Here is a 25990-nt window from a genome sequence, read left to right on the forward strand (position 1 = left end):
ACTGCAAGGGCTGGGGAACTTGGGGTTCGCTGCCTTCTTTTGAAGCCCTAGACATCCCTCTTCTGACTTTGGCGCCTTTCCCATTTCCTCAGAATGCTCAAGGATTAAAGATCACATCTGCCAGTCACATCTTCAGCTACCACACTTTCTTGCCATCCTCCAGCCTGCCTTGAGTTAGCAGCCCTTTTGTTCTCTACCCATTAGCTAGCAGGCCATTCCTCTTGTTGGAGGAAAAAAGCACCCAAGAGTTGAGTTTCTGTGGTGCCATGACATGGGTCCATGTTCTAGAAACCCGCCATTAGAAATGCACCTTAACACTGGGAGAGTATGCAGAGAGTATCCATGTCCGAGCGGGAGAGCCTTCCGCGGATCCTCCTCCTGGGGACCGAGACACCCCACGCTCGCCAGGGTTGCACCGTGTGAATCTGTGCTAGAGTCTGAGGCAGGGTGTTTGCCCCGGTGTCACAGCATTGAAGAACTGGGGGGACTGGCTCACCTAGACATGTCAACATTATGCAGCTACTAAAAATTAAGGGACAATACTAAGTGACAGAATACTAGAGTACTAGGTGACAGAAGCGGCAGTGGGCTTCTAGACTTACTCCCCTCCTCCTTTGTGCTCTCCTGTGTTTTTCCCAATTGAGGTTAAATTTCCACTCATCAAGTCAAGATATTAAGGGGGAATGCAGTCCCCGTCACCTCAGGTGACTCCCCCTCACTGCCACCTCTGAGGACATTCGTGTGAGGTGTGGTTCTGCCCCCCTTTCGCCTCCACTAGCTGTTTCCTTAACAGGAAAGAAGAGTCTTTGCTTGAATTTTGGCTCAAGACTGAAGACATGGAAGGCCCGGCTGCAGTCAGCAGGTCAGGAACGCTGCCCGGGGGCCTCTCCCTGATGGGGCGCTTCTCTCCTCCCCGCGGTGACGTGCCCCAGTCCCAGGGCTCAGGTGCTCTCCTGTCCTGGGGTGGGAGCTTCCAGGTGACAGGAGAGGGGCCGCCCTCCTCGGCAGCAGTTCTCAACCCAGGGCACACAGGGATCGGCTGGGATATAAGGTTTATAAACCACTGCCTGGGATGCAGAGGACCCAGTGACACGAGGGACACGACTCTCTGAGGTGGGGCTGAGGCCGGAAGCCGGATGGAGCGGGATGTGAAGGGGCCAGGACTTCTGCGCATCAGGAAGAGCCCAGGAGACCAGGCATGTTCGGCTGAACAGCAACAACCACGGGGGGCGTTTATTGAGCTCACACCATGGCCCGGGCCGCCCACCCAGCCATGCTGAGAGGTCGGTGCTACCCCTCCGAAGGCGGGGAATGGGGTGCAGGTGTAGGAAACCCACCCCGAACTGCAGAGAGGAAGGGGCCCAGTGGGAGCTCCCATCCAGCCAAGGCAGCACCCTGCATTTGGGGAGGGAACCGGCTTCCTGAGGAAGCTCTTTCTCCATTCCAAGGAGCCTAAAGGAGGGATCTTCGGACACCTGCAGGCACCGGGGACTCCCCGTCTCCTGGCGATACGGGGAGAGGCAGCTCTGAAAGCAGGTGCCCCAGGTCTACCTTCACAGCCACTGTTGTTTTAAGGAGAACAAAGGACCCTTCCCACCTCCCAGCTCCTCCAAAGAGAATTTGGGGGTTTGGTACCTGGAGGGGAGCCTTAGTCTAGGTGGTTTCTTTAAGAGACCCAGGGGGCTGTCCCACCCCTGGTGGCTGTTCTGCGTGGGGACCAGGGGTGCACACCCGGGCTGCACCAGCCTACAGCACAGGGAGGCGGGAGGTCTCCCACAGGCGCCGGGCCAGCTCGCCAGCCTGCTGCACCAGCACGTCCGTGGGGATGACCGACAGGTGCAGGGCCAGCAGCTCGTGGCACTTGACGGCCTCAGCAGGGTGTCCCTTGCTATAGTAGCGCAGGAGCTTCCTAGAGAAAGGGGGAACAGGACTCAGGAACGAGGCCACAGCAGCCTTCCTGGACACAGGCGTCTCCCACACCCTCTGGCCCAGCATGGGCACTGTCACCTGGCGAGGCCCCAGCACCTGGCCAGGGAAGCCTTCCCACCCAACTGCACGAGGCATGGCCCCGGGGCTGCACACTCCACCCCTCTGGGTTCCCAGTCCTGCGCAGGGTCTGCCGACGGCCATGTCTGAGCCACGGGAAGCCACAGAGGCGGTGGGGAAGGCTGAAGGCCCAGCACGAACGCCGGCGGGTGCTGCCAACAGTGTGGCGGCCAGAGACAGGTAGAAACAGGGTGTGCGCCCACCCACCCACTCTCGCTGAACACGGGGCTGGGCAGCAAAGAGCTCCCACCTAGGGCTTCCTGGGGGGCTTTCCTGAAGGATGAGCTGCTCCCCAGTAGGGGAGGGGCACTCGTCGGGGTACCCCCCGTTCCCCGCTGCCTTGTGAACCGCGGTCACCTGTAGTAGTCTCCTCCCAGCACGCCGAAGGACGCCGAGTCATCCGAGAGGACGGGCACCTCTATCAGCTGCAGTTTGTACCCCTGCGGGAGAGGAGGAAGCTCTTACGCGGGGCGGTGGTAGTGTGCTGCACAGATCACGAGCCCGAGCTGGACACGAAGTTCAAAGCCTGGCTCAGCCCGCATGGTGGCTGCTTGCTGCTTGGGCCTCTTCCTACCTCGTTTTCTCATCTGTGAAGTGGGACTAAGAGTAACCTCCCGGCGGATACTGGAGGTGACGTATGTCAAGTTCTGAGTGTCCTGGCCAGTGCACGTGGGGAGGCTCTCACTCCCCTCAGTGCGTGGACCTAAGTCAGGGACCTGCACGAGCTCGGGATGGCTACTGGGAGCGTGACCCTGGGAGGTGGCCTTGCAGGGTTTTGAAGGGCTAGGCATTGTCAAAAGGCCCAAGTCTGTGCTGTGAAAGTGACCATAGTCTCCAGGGCAGGATGAGGAGGAGAAGGTAGCACCTGGGGGGCTCAGTCATTAAGCGTCTGCCTTCAGCTCAGGTCATGATCCCAGGGTCCTGGAATTAAGCCCCACATCGGGCTCCCTGCTCAGTGGGGACTCTGCTTCCCCTCTGCACCCCACCCCCATTTATGCTCTCTTGCTCTGCTCCCTCTCACTCTACTCTCTCTCAAACAAATAAATATAATCTTAAAAAAAGGATGAGGAGGAGAAGGGAATTAAGATGCACTGGGCAGCCACTGTGTGTTGGGCACAGTCATGGAATCGTCTCCACGCTCACGTGGGCACCGCGGGGCCCGTCCTGCAGGTGAGAAGGTGTGCTCAGAGCACCTGGTGGCTGCCCAGGATGGCACAGGTGCAGGCAGCCTCCACAGCTGGCTCTGTCCCCCATAGCCCTACTTCAGTCTGTCCCTCCGTCGGGCCAGCCACACACACAGAAGCTAAGGTAAAGGTTGTACACACATCCCAGGCTTGGAGCACAGATGGGCCTGTCGGCCAGGAGAGCTGAGCTTGAGTTCTGGCTGTTTCATCTATGGCCTTGGTGGCCCTGGCCATGGAGTTTGATCTCCACGCATCAGTGTCTCTCTCTGTAAAATGGGGCTAATAACCCAACCACAGCACGGGCTGGGGGGACGGGAGGTTGTGAAAGACCCAGGAAGCAGCCTGCACTCTCGAAGGTGCTGGCTGTCACTCTCATGGCAGAGTGAAGAAGGGCTGGTGCCAGGAGTGGGAGAGGGCAGGGTCCAGTGGGGGTGGAGGGGCGTGAGGGGCAGAAGGAATGGGGAGAGCTGGAACACTGACTCCGAGTGACCAGTGAGGAGACATCAAAGAGAAACAGGAAAGAAAGAGAAGAGAGAGGGAGAGAGAGAAATAGTCCTGTGCTTACACTGGGGTAACTGTGAGGGCTAGGGAGGGAAGTACTGGGCCAGGAGGCCGGACTGTCCTCTTCACCTTGGGCAGGTTGCTTAACTGCTCTGAACCCCGGTTTATTGGCCTCTCCAGCGGGAGCGACAGCATGCCATGCTCCGTAAGGGTGGCCGGAAGCATGCGTGAGCAGCCATTCTCACCGGGCACACGTCCATGTGTTCATGTGCGACCTGGACGCTGCCTTGAGTGACAGCATGAGTCATTCAGACAGCTGCTGGAGGGTCACACAGCGCCCCTGAACACGGGACCTCTGAGTCTGGGTCCCAACGGCTGTGGCTCCCTGTCAGCTCCACTAGGGATGAGAAGAGATGAAGAGGCAGATTGAACACAGTGCAGAAGAAAGGGATCCTGGAGTGAACAGAGAGGAAAGCATTTCGGGAAAGTCCTGCCTCAGGACCTGGCTGCACCCACCATCTCGTTCTCGAACCACAGGAAGTAGGAGAAGCAGAAGTCGCCCTCCCGGAAGAGCAGCGTGGTGTAGCCTTTCTGCAGGTATCTGCGTGCCAGCCGGATCAGAGCCCAGACCTGGGGACAGGGGGACAATGTGCTCGTGGCAGCCCCGACAGCCTCCCCGGGCCTGCGGGGTTGGCTCTCTCTTCACAGTGGGCCCGGGGCTCAGGCTCCTGCCGCGGGAAGAAAAGCACTCAGGAGGAGCTTCTGGAAGGCCAGCGGCTGCTCCGGCTCGCCTGTTTCCTTAGTGCAGGGGCACGGCCTAGATCAAGAGTGCGAGCTCAAAAACAACTCATTATCGGGTGGGTGGGTGGACTACCCGCTCCCCCTGCCACCGTTACTACGACAATAAAATATACGTAAAAATACTTCACTTAACTTTACCATGCACAGAAGCCACAAACTAGTAAGCTGATCATTCAGCCCAGAAAACAGCCAAGCATGTGGTTAGTTAACAGGAGACGAGGGTGTGGCCACCTGGAAACCCTTCCTGCTGTCCAGGACCACCTGCCCACCTGGTCCCCTCCAGGGCCGGGCATCTGGCATAGCTTCTATGCCAGGAAGGTGCTGCGGGGCATGTGAACACAGAGGAGCCTAAGCCAGGCATGTCCTCTGCTCCAGGGTAAAGTCCCAACCAGGACTCACCAAGAGATCCGACAGAAGCACAGTGACCGAGGGACCATGTGCGTTGGATCCCCTGGGTGACATTCTCTTGCCTAATCAAGGACTTCCTGGTGCCACCTGTGACCTGCCCAAGGGAGGACAGCGGGGACAGCCTGACTCCTCCATTTCCCAGACTGGAAAAGGCCTGATGAGCTCTCGTACCAAAGAGCTTTGTGGAAAGCATGCATGATTCACAGCCAACCTGACCACAGCGTCATGTCTAATTACATCTGCAAACACGTTTGGGGATTTGCTGTATTTTCAGGAAAACAATCTGACAATGTGTATCAATAACCTTGGAAACATTCCTCCCATTTGACTTAGTAATTCCATTTCTGGGAATCCATATTGAGAAAATAATCAGACGAGGACAAAGATGGATGCACGAAGGTATGTGCTGCAGAATTATTTATGACTGCGAGAGCCTGGAAACACTCTAACTGTCCAACATTGGGGAAATGGCTAAGGAAATTATGTTACAGCCACATGATGGACTATTGTGGACTTGTTAAAAATCACGTTGATAAAGAATTAATGACATGAGGAAATGCATCAGATAGAAAGCAAAAACGTGGGTAAACACAATTGCACCTACGGAATGATCCATGACTATGACCGATGGCAAAAAACCGCACCGAAAAACAATGCAAAGAAATGCAGCCAGAGAACCACAAGGATCTCCCGACAGATGGCTGGGAGGCGGGTACCAGCAACTGTTCCCGGAGTTCTGTCTCTCTTCTGTGCCACGTACCGAGCTGAGTATTTAATCCGCAGCATCTCGCGCGTCTGTAATCATTGCCACGTGTGGACGTCAACAGTGTCAGTAGCCTCCTTCACAGATGAGCACACGGACACTCAGACCACATAATGCCCCGGGCCACACGGCCAGGGAACGGCAGAGCCCAACCCACCTTCTGTCTTCCTCCTGACTTTACCTATTAGCATATGCTTTATCGAGATGAATCTATCTAATTTATGTTTATACCATGCTACCTACTACATAGAAATACACTAGTTTGCCATGAAAGAGTCTGTTAAAGAGAATACAAGAACCCCCAGAGAATGTTTCTTTAGTGCGAACCACCGAGTGTTAAATCCTATATCCAAACTGAATGACCTTGCATTTCTTCTTTCCATTTGAATTCATTCAGCAAAAACTTATTGGGATTTATTTATACCAAGCACAATGTCAGGGCCTGGCTGCTGCCCCAACTGACCTCACTACCCAGACACGCTCCTTCGGGCACATTAGAAGACACCCAGGAAGGTGCCCCCACACCGACTGAGGCCCATGTGGCCCTGGGTGCCAAGGCAGGAGCCTGCAGACCAGCTGGGTGCAGACACCGACAGAAGAGTACAGTAAGGGTTAAGGTGGGGTGGGCCCAAGGCCTCAGGGGAGCCCCTGGGGGGGTGGCATCAGTCTCTTCTGGATAGGGGTCAGACCAGCACATCTTGTCTGACAGGGGTGAAGAGTTACCTGGGCCAGGCAATGGTTACCTTGGTTCTGATGAACGTGGCCAACGGCCCCTTGCCCAGCTCCGACGAAATCCTCTTACTGCTGCTAAGGGAAGGGGCCACCATCTGGCCAGTCGTGCGGTCCACGTAGATGAAATGTACCAAGCCTGGGAAGTCTTCTAGGTAGGTGAAGGTCGGGGTTAAGGTGAAAGCCAGGGACCGGGGCAGGGGTAACTCTGCCCTCCACCTAGGCTTCTGGCAAGGCTAAGCAGTGGAGTCCGGAGGGCAGGCCTGCTGTGCCCACCTGTCCCCACAGCTGCCATGCCAGCCAACCCCCTAGGGTCCCTGTTTTCCCAGACCTCTTTACCTCTGAACCCCCAACACTGTGAAATTCTATGAAGCAAGTACAATGGATCCCCACACTAGCACATCTAACCTGTGGGTTTCTAGACCCAATAGGCATAGTGAGTGTTCCTATTTTATCATTTTCACGAGAGATGAGTTTACATCACATAAAAGGTGAGGCTGGTGGGGCAGCAGAGCTACCCCTCTGATAAATGAGCCTAGCTGACCGCCCAGGCGTGGTTTTGTTCCTCTCTCCACACTTCACCTCGTGAACCTGGAAGGTTCCCACTGGAGAGGGAGCAGCCAACAGGGCAGGGTGGTGGCTAAAGAGGGCCTCTATTACCCTTTCACCTGCATACTGGCCTCTCCACACAGGAAAAGCTGCTTTATAAAAAGCTGCAGGGAAAATCAGTATTCAACAGAACTAGTATTACACGGTAAATAGTCAGATAGGTCTTGGACAGTGGTTTTTAAACAGATAAACATTTTTGGTGCAGGCCTTCTCAGAGCCTTCACGTCCCACTGTGTTCTGTGACTCCTAAGGAGGACATGGACTCTCTAACCCACCTTACCCCAGGAACCTTGCCTCTCCTGATCCCAGGACCCCTGACCCTCCTGGAATGTCCCAGGACCCCTGCCCCTCCTGTTACCACTTTGCTGGCCAGACAATGTCAACATAAACAATCTCCAAAGCCTTTAGGAAGTCCCTGTGGGACAGCAGGGATTTGGGAACTTTCAGTCCTGGAGCATTCCTACGGACAAGATACCCATGACAGACTCCTATTCTTCAGAGAAAAGATGCTGAGCTGGTGGAACATATCTGTTACTTCCTGAAAGCCCGCACTCTGACAGAGTGGGCAGGTGCGGGGGACAGACGGACACGAGAGGCTTAGGCAGGAGGATATGACACCATGGTGACGTTCCTCCTACTCTTCACCAACAAGAAGTCCTTCCAGTCCATCAGCTTCTCTCTGTCAGGGAAGCAGGGAGGTGGGTGTGGTGTGGCTCCTGGTCCAGCTACGGGGGCAGGGGAGGGTGCCCACACTTACTGCATGATGGTCTGGACCTGGTCCTGTAGTTGGTGGGGCAGATGGGGGCCCCCCCGGCCTGGAGCCGTGTTCAGGAAGCTGAGACGGTAGATGGCACAGAGCTGTCGCTTCACCTTGCCGCAGGCCTGGAGCAGCCTGGTGCCAGGAGAAGAGAGCATGACAGTGGGAAGGGCCCTGGAGGGGGGCTGTCTGCATGTGTGCTGAAGACACACCCCTACAACCCACTGGACTTCATCCTCTGGGTCAGGGTCACCTGACCGATGACAGACACAGCTGCTGAAGCACACCCTTGCCCTCAGAGATTGAGGAGGAAGCTTCCCGGTTTTCCCCCACCATGGGATACAGTACTTGGGTGGAAGCTCCTGAAATCTTGCCCCTCCCCACCAACGGTTTATTTTACAGGGAAATGAGGGAAAGTGCACCCTTCAGGGCTGAGGCTGGGTGGGAACTTAAGCCCCTATCCCACGTTAAGTCCTCAAGGCCCCCTCTTCCACCTGCAGCCCCCCTGCCTCCCAGCCCCTCTCCAGTGTCTGCAGGCGGGACTCTGCTCTCTGGGAGGCCCCTGGCCCTCCTGAGCACCTTCCTGAGCATCCTTTCCCTCTTGGCCTGGAGGAACCTGCCCCTCTGGCCAAATGACTCCCCCACCCCACCATCCTCAGGGCCCACCACTCACTCCCGGGACGATCCGGGTTCGCTCCTGGAGAAAGCCTTGCTCTTGAACTCCAGCCAGGTGCTCTGTAGGACATGGGACATGTTGGCTTCGCGCTGACGGCCCCATAGTGAGGTCTCGGGGAGAAGCCTGTGATGTCGGGCTCTGGGAAGGACCCACACCTCTCATCTGCTTCAGTATTTAGTCTCAGCATGCAGCTGCCCTCACACAGTCCGAGCTGGCTCTCCGGCAAGTCCCCCAGCTCTCTGCGCCCTACCATACACACCAGTGGGCATTTCTTTAAAGAGCAGTTTCTGTGCGGCAAGCAGGGGCTCACTGCCTAGTGGCACAGACACATGAACTAAAGCTGTCAGGGGACAGGCGAGCGCCCTGAACAGGAGCGGACATGGGGCAGGCACTGGCGAGTGAAGATGAGGCCCTGGCGAGCGCCGTAAAGGGGGACTGTGCACCCCACCCCCACGCTCACTGCACAGTCTGGGTCCATCTGGGTCTGAGCTTCACTCACTTCCTCCATCTCCTCCAACCCTTCTTCTCATTTTCAGACGCCCATGTACGGCAGCCACAGTGAATTTCGGGTCCTCAGACGGACCCAAGCACCACCAGCTGCTTCCCAGGTGACCCACCCCTCCTGAACTCCTGCTAGGCTCCCGGCAGAGACTGGGCGTTTCTACCATCTAGGCCTCTCCCGGTCTCATCTCCCACCTGAGGTGGGGGTGGGCGTCCCGCACGCCGGCATGAGCTGCCACACAGGAGGGACGCCGGGGACAGGCCGCTGGCCTTCACGGTGGCCTAGAGTCAGGCTCTGGTCCTGCCATCTGCCTGCCAGTAACCTCAGCTCTGGTTTCCTCACATAAAGCACAGGAAATCCAACTCGTGTTCTACCAAACTCACATCAAAATGCTCTGAAAATACTGTCACGTTTCTGTTATCAGTTCCTGATGGGGAAAACAAGGATCACGGGCCCACGGTGGGGCTCCCTTCCCAGTGTGAGCAGAACAGACCCTGCCGCCCCGGCCCTGCCTCCTCTCCCAGAGGCCACCATACCTGGGACCCAGGTCTCACCTGAATCTCCTGCCCCCCACGATTCTTGACAAACTTGTCCATCCTCTGACGCAGGTCCCCCATGAGGGGGTGGGACCGCAGGGTGCTCCCGGCCTCCTGCGCCTCCTTGAGCTTCTTCTCCAGCAGGGAAAACCCCTCCAGCAGCTGGTATAGGACAAGAGCCAGGGGGGTGCTGGGGCCCTACGGGAAGCAGCACAGAGCGGGATGAACAGTGGAAGCCTGCGGTGAGGTGTCCCGGCTGCGGCACTGCTGAGGGAGGTGAGGGTCACTCCCACCTTGGTCAGGAGCACCATGTTGATGCCTGGCCACAGGGGCAGAAAGTATGCAGTGTGGGGCACCATGGGGCAGTGGCTCTCCTTGATGCTGGCATCCAGAAAGATCCTTCTGGGACCAGAAGCGACTGGGGAGGGTGAGTCCAGCACCTGGAGGGTGTCTTCAGCTATCTGTGCAGAAGAAGAAGAGCTGTTTGTGGGAGGGCTCCAGTCGGGGGGGCCACTCAGCCTCTGCCTCATGCACCCACCATAGCTGCCCATTTGTTGTCTTCCCTGTGAATCATGGGGGTAGACACTTTCACTCCAAGAGACCCAGCTCTTCAACCCCTGTGCTCTGTTACCACGGCCCCAGCAGCTCTAGGACCTGGTCTCCCTGTGTCCTCGGAGCCATTCAACCCAGAGTCAGGACTGGATGGCAAGCAGGGGCCGTGGGGAACAGGACCTGGAGTGGGAGGCAGAAAAGAGACTAAAAGGGCAGGAACGATTGGGGGTGGGGGGAGCTCCCTCCCAGGCCTTCACTGGGGCGAAGGCCTGTCAATAACGCCGTCATTCGACCCATCCTCAGAGTATCTGGACTGCTGGTCTCGGGGGGAGACTGAGGCGTGAGAGGACTAACTGAGCAAGAATCCAGCCTTACTAAATAAGTAAGAAAGGCTTTAGTGGGAAAAAGTAGAGAACTGAGGAAATCACCAGAGATGCCACGAGAACTTGGCACTGCAGTCTTACTATTCTAGAATAGCCCAAAACCTAGCAACAATGTACTAGTTGTTTGGGAATCCACTAAAATAATTAATAGAGGCACGTGACGGACTCTTAACCCTTGAAGACCAGCACGGAGTAAACGGGAAAACGCTTAATGAAAACAGTGTAATGAAGGACATTAGGATTCAAACTTGGTAAAAGAAAAAAAACCAACCATGTAGTGTGTAAATATACATACACACGTGTATATGTTCATATGTGAACATAAAGTCAGAGGGAAGACAGAAGGAAACATCCCAAAATATTAATAGAAATTAACATCTGAATGAAGGATTAAGACTGATTGAGTTATTTTCATTGCTTTTCATACTTTCATATTTCCCAATTTTTCTACAACGAATATACTTACTTTCTAATTGAAAAAGTCATCACCAATTAAGCTGGACTTTCAGTCCCAGCAACAGTGAGGAGGGTGGGAGTCCTCTGGAGTTGAGGTCACCTTTCGCCCACCACCTGCCCCTCCGGGGCCGCCCACCACCCAGCCCCAGCCTCTGGGATGAGCTCTGTCCCCACACTGACCAGCCCCGAGGTGGCAGCAGGAGGGCTGGCCCTGTGTGGAGTTACAGGGAGGAGACACCTCGGAGTCCCCAGGGCCCACCACAGCGTCTCAAATCAGCTGGTGCCTATGGACCCTCCCTCTCGCAGGAGAAGCTCACCTGGACCTGGAGAGCATCCGTGGGTGGGGTGCCCTCATCCAGCCAGACAGTGCTACCTACAGGACACGGGCCATAAGAGAACATAAATACCGTGAACGTCTGAACAATGGCTCAGCAGCGGGTCAGAAGGGGAGGGTGCAGCAGAGAACGTGGCTGGAGCCGCACTGCCCTGCTCATCGGACCCCAGGCTGGAAGTGCAGGGTGTGCTCTGCAATCCCCGAGCAGCCTGTGGAAGACACGCTCCCCCCAAGGCCAGCTGCTGGGTGTGGGCTCCTGACGATGTACCCGGCAGGGGCGGGGGGGGGGGCATGGCCCTTCTTGGCCCCCCTGAATACCCTCTCACGCCTTCCGTTTCTTCCCGTCTACCACAGTGCCTCTTCCCCAAGAGGCAGCACACTTACTCAATCAGCAAACTTCTACTGAGCACCCACTATGCGCAGGGAACGCAGCAGCCTCCCTTTCCCAGAAAACCTACTGAGCCCACTACGGATCTGAAATATTACCTGTTTGTAATAATACAGTGCTCCCTTATATTTCATTGCAGATAGCTATCATTTGTAATCATGTTTCTGTAGGGAAGGCCGTTTCCATGTTTTGAACACCCGATTTACAAATGAACGAGTCCAACTCAAGCCATTTGTAAGTGGGGAGTTCCAGGCACTGTGAAATGGCATTATTTACAGCTCGGAGGCATAGAAACTAACCACTGAGAAAGAGGCCAGGAGGAAGATTGTGATGGATGAGGAGAGCGAGTAGTTACAAGAAAAAGGAACTTTGGTGACGACCCCAAAGCGGTGTCTCCTGATGTGTTCTGGACTCACGGGGAATTTAGAGACCAGAGGGTAGCTATGGACCCTGGGCCCAGAGGAATGTGCAAGGCAACAGGAGCTAGTGTGGGCTCTCGGGGATCCCGGGCTGCTTGAAGCCCATCCATGGAATTACAGTTAGGAACATCTAACCCACTAGTTTCGAGCTATGGCGGCACATGAGACCTTTTGAAAATCCTGATGCCCAAGCCACATTCCAGATCAATTAAGTCCAAATCCCTGGCACTGGCAGGCCTGGTTTCAGTAGTTTTTAAAGATCCCTAAGTAAGCCCACAGTGTAACAGGGCTTCGAACCACTGTGCTAACCTGAATCTGTGCACAGGGTCGGTTCCCACTCTGATGCTCGCCGGCCTCACGGGGCCAGTTTCTAGAAGCATTCACACCTGGGTCCCAGCCTGCAGACTGTAGCTTCACCGTTCTGGCTGAAGCCACCTGGTGGGCTCCCACATGTAGCCAGGGTTAAGAACTGGCTTAAGGACGCCACACAGTAAACTCCTTTCAAAACTCAGTCCCCGAGAAGTGTCTTCTAAAATCTTGGCCTTCCTCTGTTAGGTGATGGGATCCTTCCTTCTCCCTAAGAACTTCAGAGGTCAACGTGATGCTCACCCAGATGGACGTCAACGGTACAGATTCTGGCTTATCTTTGTTCTTGGCAATGTTGCCTATTCATTAGCAAGATTTTGAATATTTTCCGTTTCTTTTTACTGTTTACCCACTCACATCTTCCGGAAAAACAAGTAAGGTATAGAAATTGAATATGTACATTTTAAATCATTATACTTGAAAGGAAATGATTATTAATTTTAGTTACTATTAATTAATTACCAAAAAAGGGGCAGAAATTACACTTACGGGAGATGAAATTTTAAATGAAATCTGCTTGTCACACAGAATCATTTCCGTGGCCGCGCTTTCATCCAGGCTGGAGCTGGGAGTGGTGCAGGGCAGCACCCTGCGCTCTGGGAATCCCGGTGTCTGTGTCTGGGCTCCTCCCACCCACCCCTGCCGCCTTCCTGCTCCTCCCCAGGTCTCACCTGAGCTCTGCTCTCCGGGAGAAGGTGCGGGCGTGAAGTACTCCTCAGGGAGGGAGAAGCTGTCGGTCTCCTGGAAGGGAGAAGAGGGCATCTTGGGCTGAGGGCTGGGAGAGCCTCTCCTGAGGGGCTCGACCCTGGGCCCCCCACCCCTCCACGCAGCAGGCGGACAGCACACACAGTTGCCGCAGAGCTCCTCCTGGCCTGGGCTGTGGAGGCAGGGCTCCTGGCCTGCTGCATGGGGATGCTCTGGCTGCTCCTGGGCTTCCGGGGAGAAGGCTGCCATAGGCAAGGGAAACCTAGTTAGAGCCCCTCTGATCTGCTCCTCCCCTCCCCCGTCGGAGCCCAGCTCTTCCACCCGCAGCCCTCCCACCCTGGTGCCTCCCGCCACCACGCATCCATGGGTGGGCGTCCTCACTTCCCACTGAGGTTTCAGTTCCAGGTGGCCTAGTCTTTCTCCAGAACCACTGAAATGTCCGAACTTCCAACACAGTGGTAACCAAACTGCCACTGACAGTGGGGTCAGCGTGGGCGAGGACAGTGGCTAGCACCCTCCAAGCACCCCAGGCACGGCTGGGCTCTAGGTAAGCTGTCCCCTTTACTCCTCCAAACAACCCTTGTCCCAGTGCACAGAGAAGGGAATTCAGGTCTAGAGCGGCAAGGACTCCAAAAGTCTGTTCTTTTCACTGACTAAACCACATCATTCTAGAATTCCTCTTACACCTGAAAACAGCAGGAAGTCAAGGCCTATAGCACCCCCGCTGGCCCAGAACTGTGATGCAGAAACATAGCCTCCCCAGGTGGCCTGCCCAGCACACTCCAGACTGGGTTTGGGAGCTTCCCCCGTGAGCCGGCCCAAGACCTGAGGGTCATCATCGTCCGCTGTGCTCTCGCTGGGGTAGAGATCCTGGACCAGGAGGATGAGGGCAAGAAGGTCAGCCGGGCGCAGGGAGCTGGCACTGTGGCTACAGAGAGAGCAGGCGGCTGTCAGCGCACACTGGCGCCCCCTGCAGGTAATAGTGGGCGCGGGGCAGGCAGGTTAAGGGAGTTTGGAGCAGAGTCCCTGCTCTCAAGGAATTTATGAACGTGTCAGCTGGCTTCATCCTTCTTGAAGAAAGGCAAGGTACAAATAAAATTAATCAGTTCATTATTTTTTTAAATAAAACTTGTGTTAAAGAAAAAAAACCACCCATGAGAAACCACCTGGGACCAGTTACAGCCCATGGGGAAGTTCTGGAATTCAGATTCGGAGACGGTGTTCCAGGAAGACCTAACTCAGAGAAGGGAATGAGCTGAGAGGGCTAAGAACGAAAGAGTTAAGGAGGCTTCAGGGAAGAGACACATCTTGAAGTTCTTCTTGGCTGGGGAGGTGGTGCTTTTTCAGCTGGGGGTTGGGGGAAAGTTAGGGTTCTGGGCCTCTGCTGCCAGGACCAGGGATCACCTGGAGTAGAAGGCCAGCAGCTTGGAGTGCACGAGCAGAAAGGCGTGCAGGGCCTCCTCGCCGGCCCTCTCGGGGCTGGAGTTGACAGCCTGGATGACATGCCGTTCCAGGGCCTCTATGCACAGCTCACAGAGCTGAGGATGAATCAGCCGTTCCACAGCCTAGAGGGCAGGGAAAGGAAGCCATGTCACTGACCATCCACCCCTGCTCCAGGCCCGGGCTGGTGGGTCTCCTCACTCCGTCCATGCTGAACGCACACTACGTGCCAGACACTAGGGGATAGGGTGACTCGGGTCAGCCTTCCTGGGCATATGGTCCGGTCACTAGACTCTAGGGGGTGAGACAGACAATATGCAAGGAAAGAGACAAGAGAAACGTCAACTCTAGTTAAGTGCTGTGTAGGAAACACAGGTACTGCAGGGACCCCTTGAGCTCCTCCGTGGGAGCTTGACCTGGGAGTCTCCGGCTCAGCTCCGCAGCTGCTGAGGGCCTAAGTCAGTGTTCTGGTGGCGGTGTTACCACCATCTGCACTTGGGCCATCTTCCCTGTAGGGCTGTTTCTTTTTCACTACTTTCCATGCTAGTTTCGGTTCAATGTAATTTCTTGGGGAGGAGGGGGCGGTCAGAATGGAGGGAGCTAGCTTCAGAATTTCCATAATTTACTGTGACCCCAAATTGTGTTAAAATGTCTGTTTTATTGTAGAGAACCCCACCAGAGCATCTAACCCACCATGCGGCCACAGACAGCAACCTTCTAAAGGTAAGAGTCTGAGGGTCTGTCATGACCTCACTCATGGTGGGGCGGTGGTGTGTCTCCTCTGCCCTCTGACCCGGCACCCCTGGGGCCTGAGGCCTCCCGCGCCCAGTAGTCACCTCCACGGCGAAGCACTGCTCCTGCTCCCGCAGGCGCCCGTATGTCCACAGCAGGCTCTGGAAGTGCTCCCACACCCGGACTCGCTGCTCAAGGTCAGGGGGCCGCAGCCTGGGGGCGGAGCAGGAGAGACCCTGAGAAAGCTGCCCGTGCCCACCATCCACCAAAGGAGCAGAGTTACCACCAGGGCTGGGCAGGCACCTGCCACTCGAGACGACAAGTGGGAGAGCCCTCTGAGCATGGAAGGACTGGTCCAGGCAGTGCCGTGGCCCTGGAGTGGGACGGGCACAGAACCGGGAGGCAGGTGCCCGAGTAAACCACTACACGTCTCGATTTCCCTCACACATGGACACAGGACACAAAGTCAGCCAGAGTGGACTCACTCCTTTCGGATGAGCTGGCCGTCCACGGTGACCAGCCCGAAGTGCACCTCGAACAGGTACTTGAGCACACACAGCTTCTGCCGCAGGTCGCCCTCGCCCTCCGTGCGGTCTCCGTTGATGGCAATGAAAAGGCATTCTCCAAACTGCAGGCCAAGGGGGCTGGGGTCAGCCAGCTCTGGAGACCCCTCACCTGGCCTGATCCCGGAGGAGAGCGAGGGGAGGCCTAGATCCCTGGGGAATCTGACAGGGTGGTTTCTGCTTTCTAAGAGAATCTGAAGTTCAAGGGAAAGGCTCATGGATGGCCCGTGGCACTGAGGGAAGAGGAACATGGGCCCCGGGGCTACACACTCACCAGGTGAAGGACGTACAGATAGTTGCCATTTTCCGTCGAAAAGCAGGTGTATGTATCTGAGAGCTTCTCCAGCATGGTCATGGAGGAGATGATGATTGGGGCCAGGAGGGTGCTGAGCTGGTCCTCCAAGGCGGGAAGCTGCAAGAGGGCAGAAAGTAACACCTCTTAGAGTGCCAGACCCTGGCGACAAAAGGAATGGACAAGACCCAGGCCTCGTTAGCAAGGGTGTCCCTTGTTTTAGACCTGCTGGAAGGTACCACCATCCTGACAGGGAAGCGGGGCAAGAGGAGACTGCCCCCAGCACCCTGGTGCTAGTTAGAAGAGGCTGGGAAGGGTCAACCAGGTACCTGTGCCCTTCTGGCTCTGAATCCAGAAGGAAACATTAAGGACTCAGCCATCTCCACAGTGCAATGCGGGGGGCATTTAATGGAGAACTGACCAACTCTGAGGAAGTTCCCTATGTGTCCCTGAGTCCGTGCTTTTTGTTACACTTGGTCGACCTCGGGGGAACATATCCTAAGGACAACAATCAGGGATAGGGCAAAGGCAAGCGCACAAAGATGCTCACTACAGCATAATTTACAGCAGCAAGTGACTGTAAGAACCGGAAATGCCCAGTGCCAGGGAAACAGTTAAATAAGTAACAGCTCAGCTAAATGAAGGAAGAATGTGAAGCCACCTAAAATACTGGAAGTTTCAAGGACATGGAAAATTCCTCTGATGTTACCTTAAAAAAAAAAAAAATCGCTGAGGACAGTATTTTAAAACACATAGAAAAAACAAAGTATTGAAAAAATATTTAAAAAGTCAGTGTAACGCTGTTAAAGGTATTCCTTCTGGCCGAGAGAGTAGGAGAGACCCCCCTCCCCCATTTTTTATGCTTCTGTACCGTCCCGTATTCCAAAACAAGCCAGCCTTCACTTTTCCAAGCTCTTCCTCCAGCCATTTTCTCTGCCCTCCAAAATCAGGAGCAAAACAAAGAGAGCCAAAGAGAAACTGGACACAGCTGCTGAAAATCTGCAGATAAAACTGGCATAAAGCCAGCAGAATGGGCACCCCCAAACCCTCCTCACTGGAAGGGGAAGAAAGGAGAACAGCTGCCCTTCCCCACGCTGATCTGCGCAGACTTGACCGAAACACGGAGAGTGCCAAATCCTGACTTTGAGCTTGTGAAATCTGAAAGGAGAAGAGTCTGACATGAGGACGTGGAGATGCAACGTGGGGGGCTTGGGGGGCAGGAAAAGAATAAAGGAAACAAGATGGGATCGGGATGGAGACAAACCACAAGAGACTCTTCATCTCACAAAACAAACTGAGGGTGGCCAGGGGGAGGGGGGTGTGGAGAGGGTGATGAGGGGGTGTGGTGATGGACATTGGGGGCGGGGGTATGTGCTATGGTGAGGGCTGTGAAGTGTAAACCTGCTGATTCACAGACCTGCACCCCTGGGGCTAATAATACATTATATGTTTATAAGAAAATAAAAAAAAAATTAAAAAAAAAAAAGAAAGAAAGAAAGGAGAGGAAGTAAGACCTTGCTTTGAAAAGAAAAACAGGCACCTAACCACGGGCAATGAGCAGCATTTACAAACAGGAGCGGGAGGCAGCTCTGCTCAGGAGCAGAGGTGGGTCCCGCTAGCGGTGGTTCGTGGGCCCCAGCTCAGATGGCCCCTTTTCTGACCATCTTGGCCACCCTGCCCCTATCACTTCTCACCCCACATGGTCTAACTTCTTTGGTGCATTTAACATTCCCTGAACTCATGTGTTTCTTTGCACCCCGTTCACTCTCTGTCCTCCCTCTGTAGCCCTAACTTCCACGAGAGCAGGATCCTGTCGCTGTGTTCACTGCTTCACCCCAAGAGGCCGGCGCATAGTAGGTTCTCAATTAATATTCGTTGAATGAGTATCCCTCCACAGAGCCAAACGTTTGTTGAATTACTCATGTGCCACAATTTTCTTGAACTGCCACGAAGAGATTATGGTAAGAGAAAGTTGCTTAAAAATCTGGATTGTGTAAAGCAACTCGTTTTTAAAGGAGTGGCTTTTCCTGCAGGTGTTGTGAGATTTTTTTTTTTTAAAGGTTGGGGAAGACAAAAATACTTGGTGTAGGCAGAGTGCAAAGGAATTACTATTACTTGGAATTATAAAGTGGTGCATTATTATCTTTGAATGGCTTTTGAATCAACGTTTCTATTTATAGGAAATTATCTGAAGGAAATAATGAGATGTGGGATCAAATTCAAGCATAAGTGTTCCCTGCAGCAACAGTTTTAGCCAACTAGAAGCAATATACATGCCCAGTATGGGAAAAATGGTCGGATAAATGATACATTTATTTATATACTGGGATATAATGCTTCCACTAAGATTTGTGCTTTTGAGAATATTTAACAAAAAAGAATAATGCTTTTGATGTAACGGAAAGTGGAAAAACAGAAAATAAAACTGTAAATGTGGTATGATCCCAACTACATATAAAAGATAAAGACCCAAAGGAAATATATAGAAGAGCTAATGGCTCTGGTACTAGAATTATGGGTCATTTAAAAACGATTTCTCTGTATTTCCAAATTTCCTACAATTAATTCATGTTATTTATAGAATCAGGAAAAAAATAGCGTTGTGTACATAAAAATGAAACTTTAAAGGCATTTTTTTCTTTACAGTAATCACTTAGGAAGTGAAAAAAAATTAGGATTTTGTTCCCTTACGAGGTTTTAAATAAAGAGGAAGATAAACACAATCAGATAACTTGCTTCTTTTGTTTTATCCATTCATTCACTGATATACCAAGTGCCTTTCTGTTCATGTTACGGCAGGTTCTGGGGATACAGAGGCCTATTGACAGCTGGCTTCTTCAGCTAACCTGACTGAAATAGTAGGTTAAGAACAAAAATATTTAAAAATTCTTTAAAAAACTATATGCATTGGGGCACCTGGGTGGCTCAGTTGGTTAAGCGTTTGACTCTTGATTTCGGCTCAGATCATGATCTCAGGGTCCTGAGATCGAGCCCCCTGTCAGGCTCTGCCTGAGATTCTCTCCATCTTCCTCTCCCTCTGTCTCCTCCCGACCTGCATTCTCTCTCTCTTCAAAAAAGAAAATACTGTACATATTGACTGCTAAAAATAAAAGAGCCTAATAGACCAGTTTTTTAGCTTAAAGGAAACCACTAAAACATCATGATCTCTGATATCTTTATTCCTAAAGACGGGGACAAGAATAGTGGGGATGTTGGGCGGATTAAGCTGCTGAAGTGGAACTGGCTGAGCGGTGATTACGCCCAGCAGAGCGAGAAGGGGCCAGGCAAGCCACCTGTCGGGGCTGCTGCAGAAGTGCTGGGATGCTCTCTACTGCTTTCCCTGCAAATATGTTTAACCCCATATTCATCTGGAAAAAGTTTTCAAAATAAATCACTCCTTTCAAATGTAGAGTAGAAATTATGAGTGAAAATGACAACTATCTCCATGCTGTAATATTTCAGGATTACCCTGGATGTCTCCATGCAGAAGATAAACCTTAATCCACACTTGACATCATATACAAAAATTCAAAGCAGATCATTAGACCTAATATAAAAGCTAAAAAAAGGAGACCTAATATAAAAAAGAAAGCTTAAAAAAAGCATATATATATACATATATATATACATATATATGTATATATATATGTATGTAACTTCTAGAAGAAAATACAGAGAAAACTCTCGGATCTTGGGTTGGATAAAGATTATCAGAATGAAAAACATCTGCTCTTTATAAAATACTGGCTAATGGATGTGAAGACAACACACAGACTGGAAAAAAATATTTGTAAAATACTTACTGAATAAAGGACTTGCACCCAAACTACGTAACACTCTCAAAACTCATTAAGAATAGTAAGAAATAACATACCCAATAAAAAGACGGGCAAAATGTGAACCAACTTCAACTCAAGAAGACATAGAGGGAAAGTAAGTACATGAAATGATGTCAAAATCATCAGCCAACAGGACATGAAAATTATGACGAGACCCAGGAGATGCCTATTAAAATGGCTAAAATTATAAAGACCACAGCAAGTGTTAGCAAGGATATGGAAGTAGAACTCTCATACTGAGTAGTGGGCTCTGATGTGCTGCGACCCCTCTGGCAAAATCTGGCAGTTTCTTACAAAGTTTCACATGCACCTCCATGATCTAGTCCTTCTGTGCTAGGTATTTCCCTAAGAAAAGTGAAAGGTGAAGTCCATAGAGAGACTGCACATGAATGTTCACACCTGCTTTATTGGGAAAAGTCAAAAGTGGGACACAGTTACCATCAACAGGTATCCAGATACACAAGCCATGGCTTGTCGATACCCAACGGCCCCCTGCTCAACAGTCAGAAGGACCACACTACCGACACACGCTACAACATGGGTAAATCTCAAAATTATGCTGACAGAAAGAAGCCACCCCAAAACCACTTGGAGTAAATACTACATGACTTCATTTACATAAAAACCTACAGAACACAAACTCCTCCATTGGGACAGAAAGCACACTGGTGATGGCCCAGGCTGGGGGAGGTGAGAGTGTGGTCACAAACTTCTGTGATGACCAATATGCATACTTTATTGTGACAGAATCACAGATGTGTGTGTGTGTGTGTCCGCAAGCGCATGTGCACGCACTTATCTCCAACTGCCCTGTGAGAGCATTCGGTGTACAGTAAGTCCATTAACTGATGGGTTAAGTTTATGCTACACTTTTTAGGGAGAGGAAATGAGGACACCAAATTTCTCTGTTGGGTGATTAATACTCTATCCCCTCCTCCGGCTCTCATTTAGCCCGAGGAGCCCTGGTAGAGTAGGGGTGAGGTCACCAACTCAAGAGGACCAAGAGGCCAACTGCTGACGATGAGCAGCTGGATGTGCAGGAGCCCGGACCTCACGTACAGCCCCGGGGGAGGGGCAGGTTCTCCTGCCACCTGGTACTTCTGGGCTGTTGTTCCCTCCCATGCCCCGTTGGCCCAGCACTCACCTCCTCGCCCTCAAACCCAAACTTCCGCCGCAGACTGTCTGCAAACCCCTCATCTGTCCAGTAGAAGAGGACCTCTGCACCTTCTGTGGCCACCAAGACACACTTCATCTGCCAGGGAGAAGCAAAGGCAAGGTCACCTCCCAGCCTCTTTATCCAGAAGCTCAGCCTGAGTAACGAAGAGAGGAGAACCCCAGCCAGTACCCACTGAGCCCTCGCAGGGCACCAGGTCCCACAGCAGGGGCCTTCCTGCTGTTATTTTATCACACCCTCAGAACGACCTAAGGATGTAGGAATCTTTAGTTACTCCCACTTTCTAGAGCAGGACTCAGCACAGCTCAGAGCCCCTGGGATCGAAAACCAGGCCTAAGGCTGGGGCTCTTGCTTCTGTGTTTTCCCGCACCTCTCGCCAGAGCGTCAGATGCATACGGGCCTACCTGCACCAAACCTACGGAAGGACCCCACTCCTGACTGGGACGGAGGATCAACCGCCCAGGAGGACAGGCAGTGTGGTGGCTCGTGGCCGTCGGTGCCTGGTCTAGAAGGAGGGAGGCTAGCACACCTCCCTTTGGGCAGTTCAGAAATGTGTTTCTCCTCGAGGCAAAAACAGCCCCAGAAGACAAGCTTCAAAGCCCCCAGGAGTGGGTTCAGCATGTCATAACTTCCTTCGTGAGCTCCTTCTGCTCTGGGGGGAACAGGCTGCCTAACCTTGTCCACAGCTCCTTCTCACACTCCCGTAGCTGCTGCTTCCTCAGCCACACCCACCAGTGCCTTTGGCCCCCCAAAACTGCCCGTCCCACCACCCACACGTTCTGTGTCACACATATTAATGCCTGATTATACAAAATGTGTTTCATTATTCCTCATTGGGGAGCTTCTTGAGCCAGAGTGTCCCACACTGTGCTTTTCATTTCGGGGGCCGGCAGGACATCCATCCTCTCAACCCTGGGGAAGCCTGGCCAAGCCAGGGGAGGCCAGAGCTCTCCAGCCATCTGCTTGTAGCCAAATAAAGGGCAGGCAGGGGCTTCTCATCTTCGCATGCCCCTTGGTGTACCACGTGGACAAGATCACGTTGTATGTGTGCCCAGATGTGACCATGACCCGAAAACTCTGCTCCGACTGCCCCATGAGTGGATGCCCAGTTTCAAGCAGGATCATAGCATCTTGAGGTCTTGGACTCAGTGACACTCTTCAGAATCCCCTAGCTCCCAGCTTGGTGGCACTTACTGAATTCCTCCCCAGTTTCCTGTGGGTTTATCAACTCTACTCTGAGCCCCTGGCCTCAAGGTGGTTCCTCCACACTGAACAAAGAATGCAGCCTGTTCCCATGGAACCGCTAAACCCCAGGCGGAGAAGGGGGAGAGCAGCGGAGTGTGAAGCGGTCTACTGCCTGCTCTGGTGGGTACCGCCTGCTGCCCCCAAGCAGCCCCGGAGGGGGTACTGTCTGCCTCCGTTCTGCCCTCAGGTCAGGCAGGATCACCTACCTTGGCAAGAAGCACCGCAAAGCCCCCAGCCAGCCAGAGGTTCTGAAAGGGCCGCAGCAGACTCGATGACCAGCTCACGCAGAGCAGCGCAGCATCTGGGGTCCTGCAAATGCTTATAACACACAGAAGTCATGAGGGCCAGCAGAGCCTCTCATCTGCCTGCTGTCCATTTCTGGGAGGACAAGCTGGTGAAGGGCTCAGAGGTCAAACGTCTCTCTCTGGCCCCTAGGGAGTCTCCTCAGAACATACACTCCACAGCCAGGAGGTGCGGGGTGCCCTGTATCCCATCCACCCCCATCCTCTCGCCACTGAGAACACAAACCCGGCCAGCACAGTCCTCTGGGCATCGCAGGGACCCACAACCATTAATTCCTGCCTACTGTTTCCTTCTAGGCACTCTCATTTTACCACGGGTCACTGAGACCTCTGGTGTGGTCTGCAAACCCACTCTGAGCAGTCCCAAGGGGCTTGCCAGGAGCGACTGGAGACCGCACAGCACATCCAGCCCCACAGGGAAGCGGTCCCAGGAGAAGGGAGGGGACACCCTGGGATTATGAAGTAAACCAAAACAGAAGGCACCAGAGACCTGGTTCTAGTTTTGAGTTGGCCGAGGCACTTAAACGCCTGCGTCTCAAACCCCTCCCTGCTCTACCTCCCTACAAGGTTGTAGGGGAAGACAGAATAACCAGGCTGGAAGCCCTTAGCAAACTCTGCTTTCTTACATGAAGTGGGCTTCCCTTCCCTTGTTCCCCAGCTTCCCTTTGTCAAATAACAGGGTGAACTAAACTGGCTCCAGAATTATTCACATTGGGATGATGAAAGGCAGAACAGCATAAAGCTGTAAACTAACTAGGAAACTGAACACTGTAAGCAAGTAAGAGGCAAGAAAGGAAAGCGGGAACTCAGCTTCTTCTGGAGCGTAACTGAGACTTGCTACATCACCGGCATAACTGGCCTTAATGACAATTCACAGAAAAGTGGAAATGCTTTTCAGCGGACATGAGGTTCTACTGTTTTATTCCAAATGAGTCTTGGAAAGCGAACCTCGCCGGTGTCATTTCGTGCTTTCCCTGTTCCCCTTTCTATGCTGCTCCGAAGTGGTAACACAGGCCTCACTGGAGCTCCAGATGGCGCGGGCCCAATGTGGGGAAGAGCCCCGGCCCCATTTTCACCGCCTTCCCCAGCAAACCGCCCTCGAGCCGCCGCGCCGGTCTCCCAGCAGCTCTGTCCCGGGGTGCTCCCCTCCGACCGGGACCCGCGTGGCCCCTGCTGGGCTGGAGGACCCGGGAGAGACTCCGCGGGGCGCCCGCGCAACGGCAGCCTTCCGTGCGCCCCGCACTCCACAGTGTCTGCAGCCCCCCGCTAGCCCCCGCAAAGCTCACAGCTGCCCTGGGAAGCGGGCCGGGCTGGGGGTGCACGCCCCACTCCATGGCTGCAGAAACTTAGGCTCCGAGAGGTGAGGCGGCGGGACCCAGGCCAGAAGGGCGGGGTCCGTGCGGCCGGGGTGTGGTCGGCCTCCACTTTCCGGAGGGCCGCGCGGGCCGGGGCGGTGCTCAAGAAGTCCCGCCGCCCACGGAGGGGCCGCGGGGAGCCGCGCTCGGAAAGAGGGCGAGGACCACGTACCGGCGGCAGCAGCACACCCCCCAGCAGCTTGTGCCCCGGGAGCGCTTCCGGGTGCGATCACGTGACCTCTCGCGTCACCGCCCCGCCCGGGGAGGGGCTGGAAGCGGGTGCGCGGTCCGCGGGTTCGAGCCCAGCCTCTGCCCGGCGTCGCGCGTTCCCACGGGGGCCCTTCGCTCCGCTCGACCTCCCGGCCCTGTGAGCAGGGGCTCCTGCAGTTCCTCGGCCGCATTCTTCCGGTGGTCCAGGAGCTCGCGGAAGCCTGTGGAGTTGGGGGCTGCTACCCGCAGCGGTCAGGGACACCTGCCTGGGCTCCACCCCCACCTCCCCTCAGCCACGACGCCGGCGATTCCTCACCGAGGCTCTAGGGACATGTCGGTTTTCACCGCGCTTCACACAGTGGGAAAGTAAGGCCCAGGAAGAGGAAATAATTTGCAGAGGGCCCGAGCCGGAATCAGAACCCGGGCTCTTTCCCACCCTTTGGCTTTACCTGCTGAACCGCAGTTCCCCTTCGAGAGCTGCCCCAAGGTGACTTGATTTCTGTGGCCTGGGGAGAAGACAGCCCGCAGAAGGGCCGGCTTGGCCCCACAGTGCCAACGCTGGAATTCTCTATAAAGATTCTCAATCCATCTGGGAGGCGGGCTGCACATTAGGGCCTTTGTTTAGAACCTGTGCTTTAAAGATTTTCTTTAAATTGTGTTATTTAGAGTGGCTGAAGTGTGGGGTTGCTGATGAAGGACATGGAAGGGAGTAGATTCCCTCCCAGGTCACCCCCTTGGTGACTTGGTGCTGCCTGGGGGCTTTGGGCGAGGCTCAGCAGGGGATGAGTTGTGGGGACTGGTGGGACCCGGCAGATTGCACACCCCCTGGGGAAAGACCGGGGTCCCAGAATTCATGCCCCCACCACCTGCAGACAAAGCAAGCAACCCTTCCCTTCCCCCCTCCAACTGGTCCCTCCCTCCCTTAGGGCTCACCTTCCAAGGACCCATCTGCTCCACACGCCTGCTGTAGGCATCGCTCTCTGCAGCCCACACTTGTGATTGGTCTGTCTGTCCGCTCTTCATCCTGATGTTTTCATTCACCTTGCTTCCTCTGTCGGACTCTTCATAAGCACGAGTTTTCAGTGGTTGAATAAATTCCATCAGATGGGTATGCCGCCATTCTTCCCTCCGACTGCTAGTAGTTGCCAGTTCCCACCATCATAGTAGGAAGGTCCCAAGGCTCCACATCTGCGCCAACACTTGTTATTGTCTGTTTCTATTTAGCCATCCTAGTGAGTGTGAAGTGATAGCTCCTGATTTCGATTTGTGTTTTCCTAAGGACCTATCGTGTTCAGCATCTGTTCATGTGCTTTTTGGCCATTTGTATATCTTCTTTAAAGAAACAGCCATTCAATTCATTTGTCCATTTTAAATTAATTGTCTTTTTATTATCAAATTGTAAGAGTTCTTTATATACTCTGGATACAAGTCCTTTAGTAGATCTATGGTTTACAAATTTTTTCTTCCATTATGTGGTTTGGTTTTTTGCTCTCTAAATGGTATCACTTCTGGCACAATTGTTTTCAATTATAATTTAACCCAATATACCCATTTATAATTCTATCCAGGCTTTTGTATCAACATAAGTTTTTATTTTCCTTGGGTAAATATTTAGGAGTAAGAGAGTGGGGCTGTATGAGAGGTAGCTCTATGGTATGAGCTGTAGGGTAAAGTGCCTGCACCTATCCCCCCACCTCCCCAGCACTGAGAATTTTTGCTGCCC

General features: G+C 53.5%; 1 protein-coding gene across 9 annotated transcripts; it reads right to left on the bottom strand.

Annotated features, from left to right (window-relative positions):
• Positions 1-1201: 1201 nt before the first annotated feature.
• HPS1 (HPS1 biogenesis of lysosomal organelles complex 3 subunit 1) lies at positions 1202-24361 on the bottom strand. Of its 9 annotated transcripts, none has more exons than XM_082722251.1 (20): positions 23989-24361; positions 22607-22709; positions 21126-21233; positions 16125-16262; positions 15773-15915; positions 15392-15500; positions 14520-14680; positions 13941-14043; positions 13259-13357; positions 13082-13151; positions 11221-11276; positions 9806-9973; positions 9531-9710; positions 8472-8533; positions 7799-7933; positions 7655-7720; positions 6447-6591; positions 4248-4361; positions 2404-2486; positions 1202-1909 (listed from the first exon to the last, which is right to left on the bottom strand). In XM_082722251.1, exons 3-20 carry the CDS (start codon positions 21231-21233, stop codon positions 1747-1749), a joined length of 2103 nt encoding a protein of 700 aa, XP_082578377.1. In that variant the 5' UTR covers positions 22607-22709; positions 23989-24361; the 3' UTR covers positions 1202-1746. The 9 variants fall into 9 exon arrangements, with proteins under 9 accessions (XP_082578377.1, XP_082578379.1, XP_082578382.1 ...); XM_082722253.1 differs by having other exon boundaries at positions 22607-22718; positions 24230-24312; XM_082722256.1 differs by having other exon boundaries at positions 13800-14043; positions 22607-22718; positions 24230-24296.
• Between the last annotated feature and the right edge of the window lie 1629 nt (positions 24362-25990).

This window comes from Mustela nivalis, assembly GCF_964662115.1.
Source record: "Mustela nivalis genome assembly, chromosome: 2".
In the NCBI taxonomy this organism is placed as follows: domain Eukaryota; kingdom Metazoa; phylum Chordata; class Mammalia; order Carnivora; family Mustelidae; genus Mustela; species Mustela nivalis.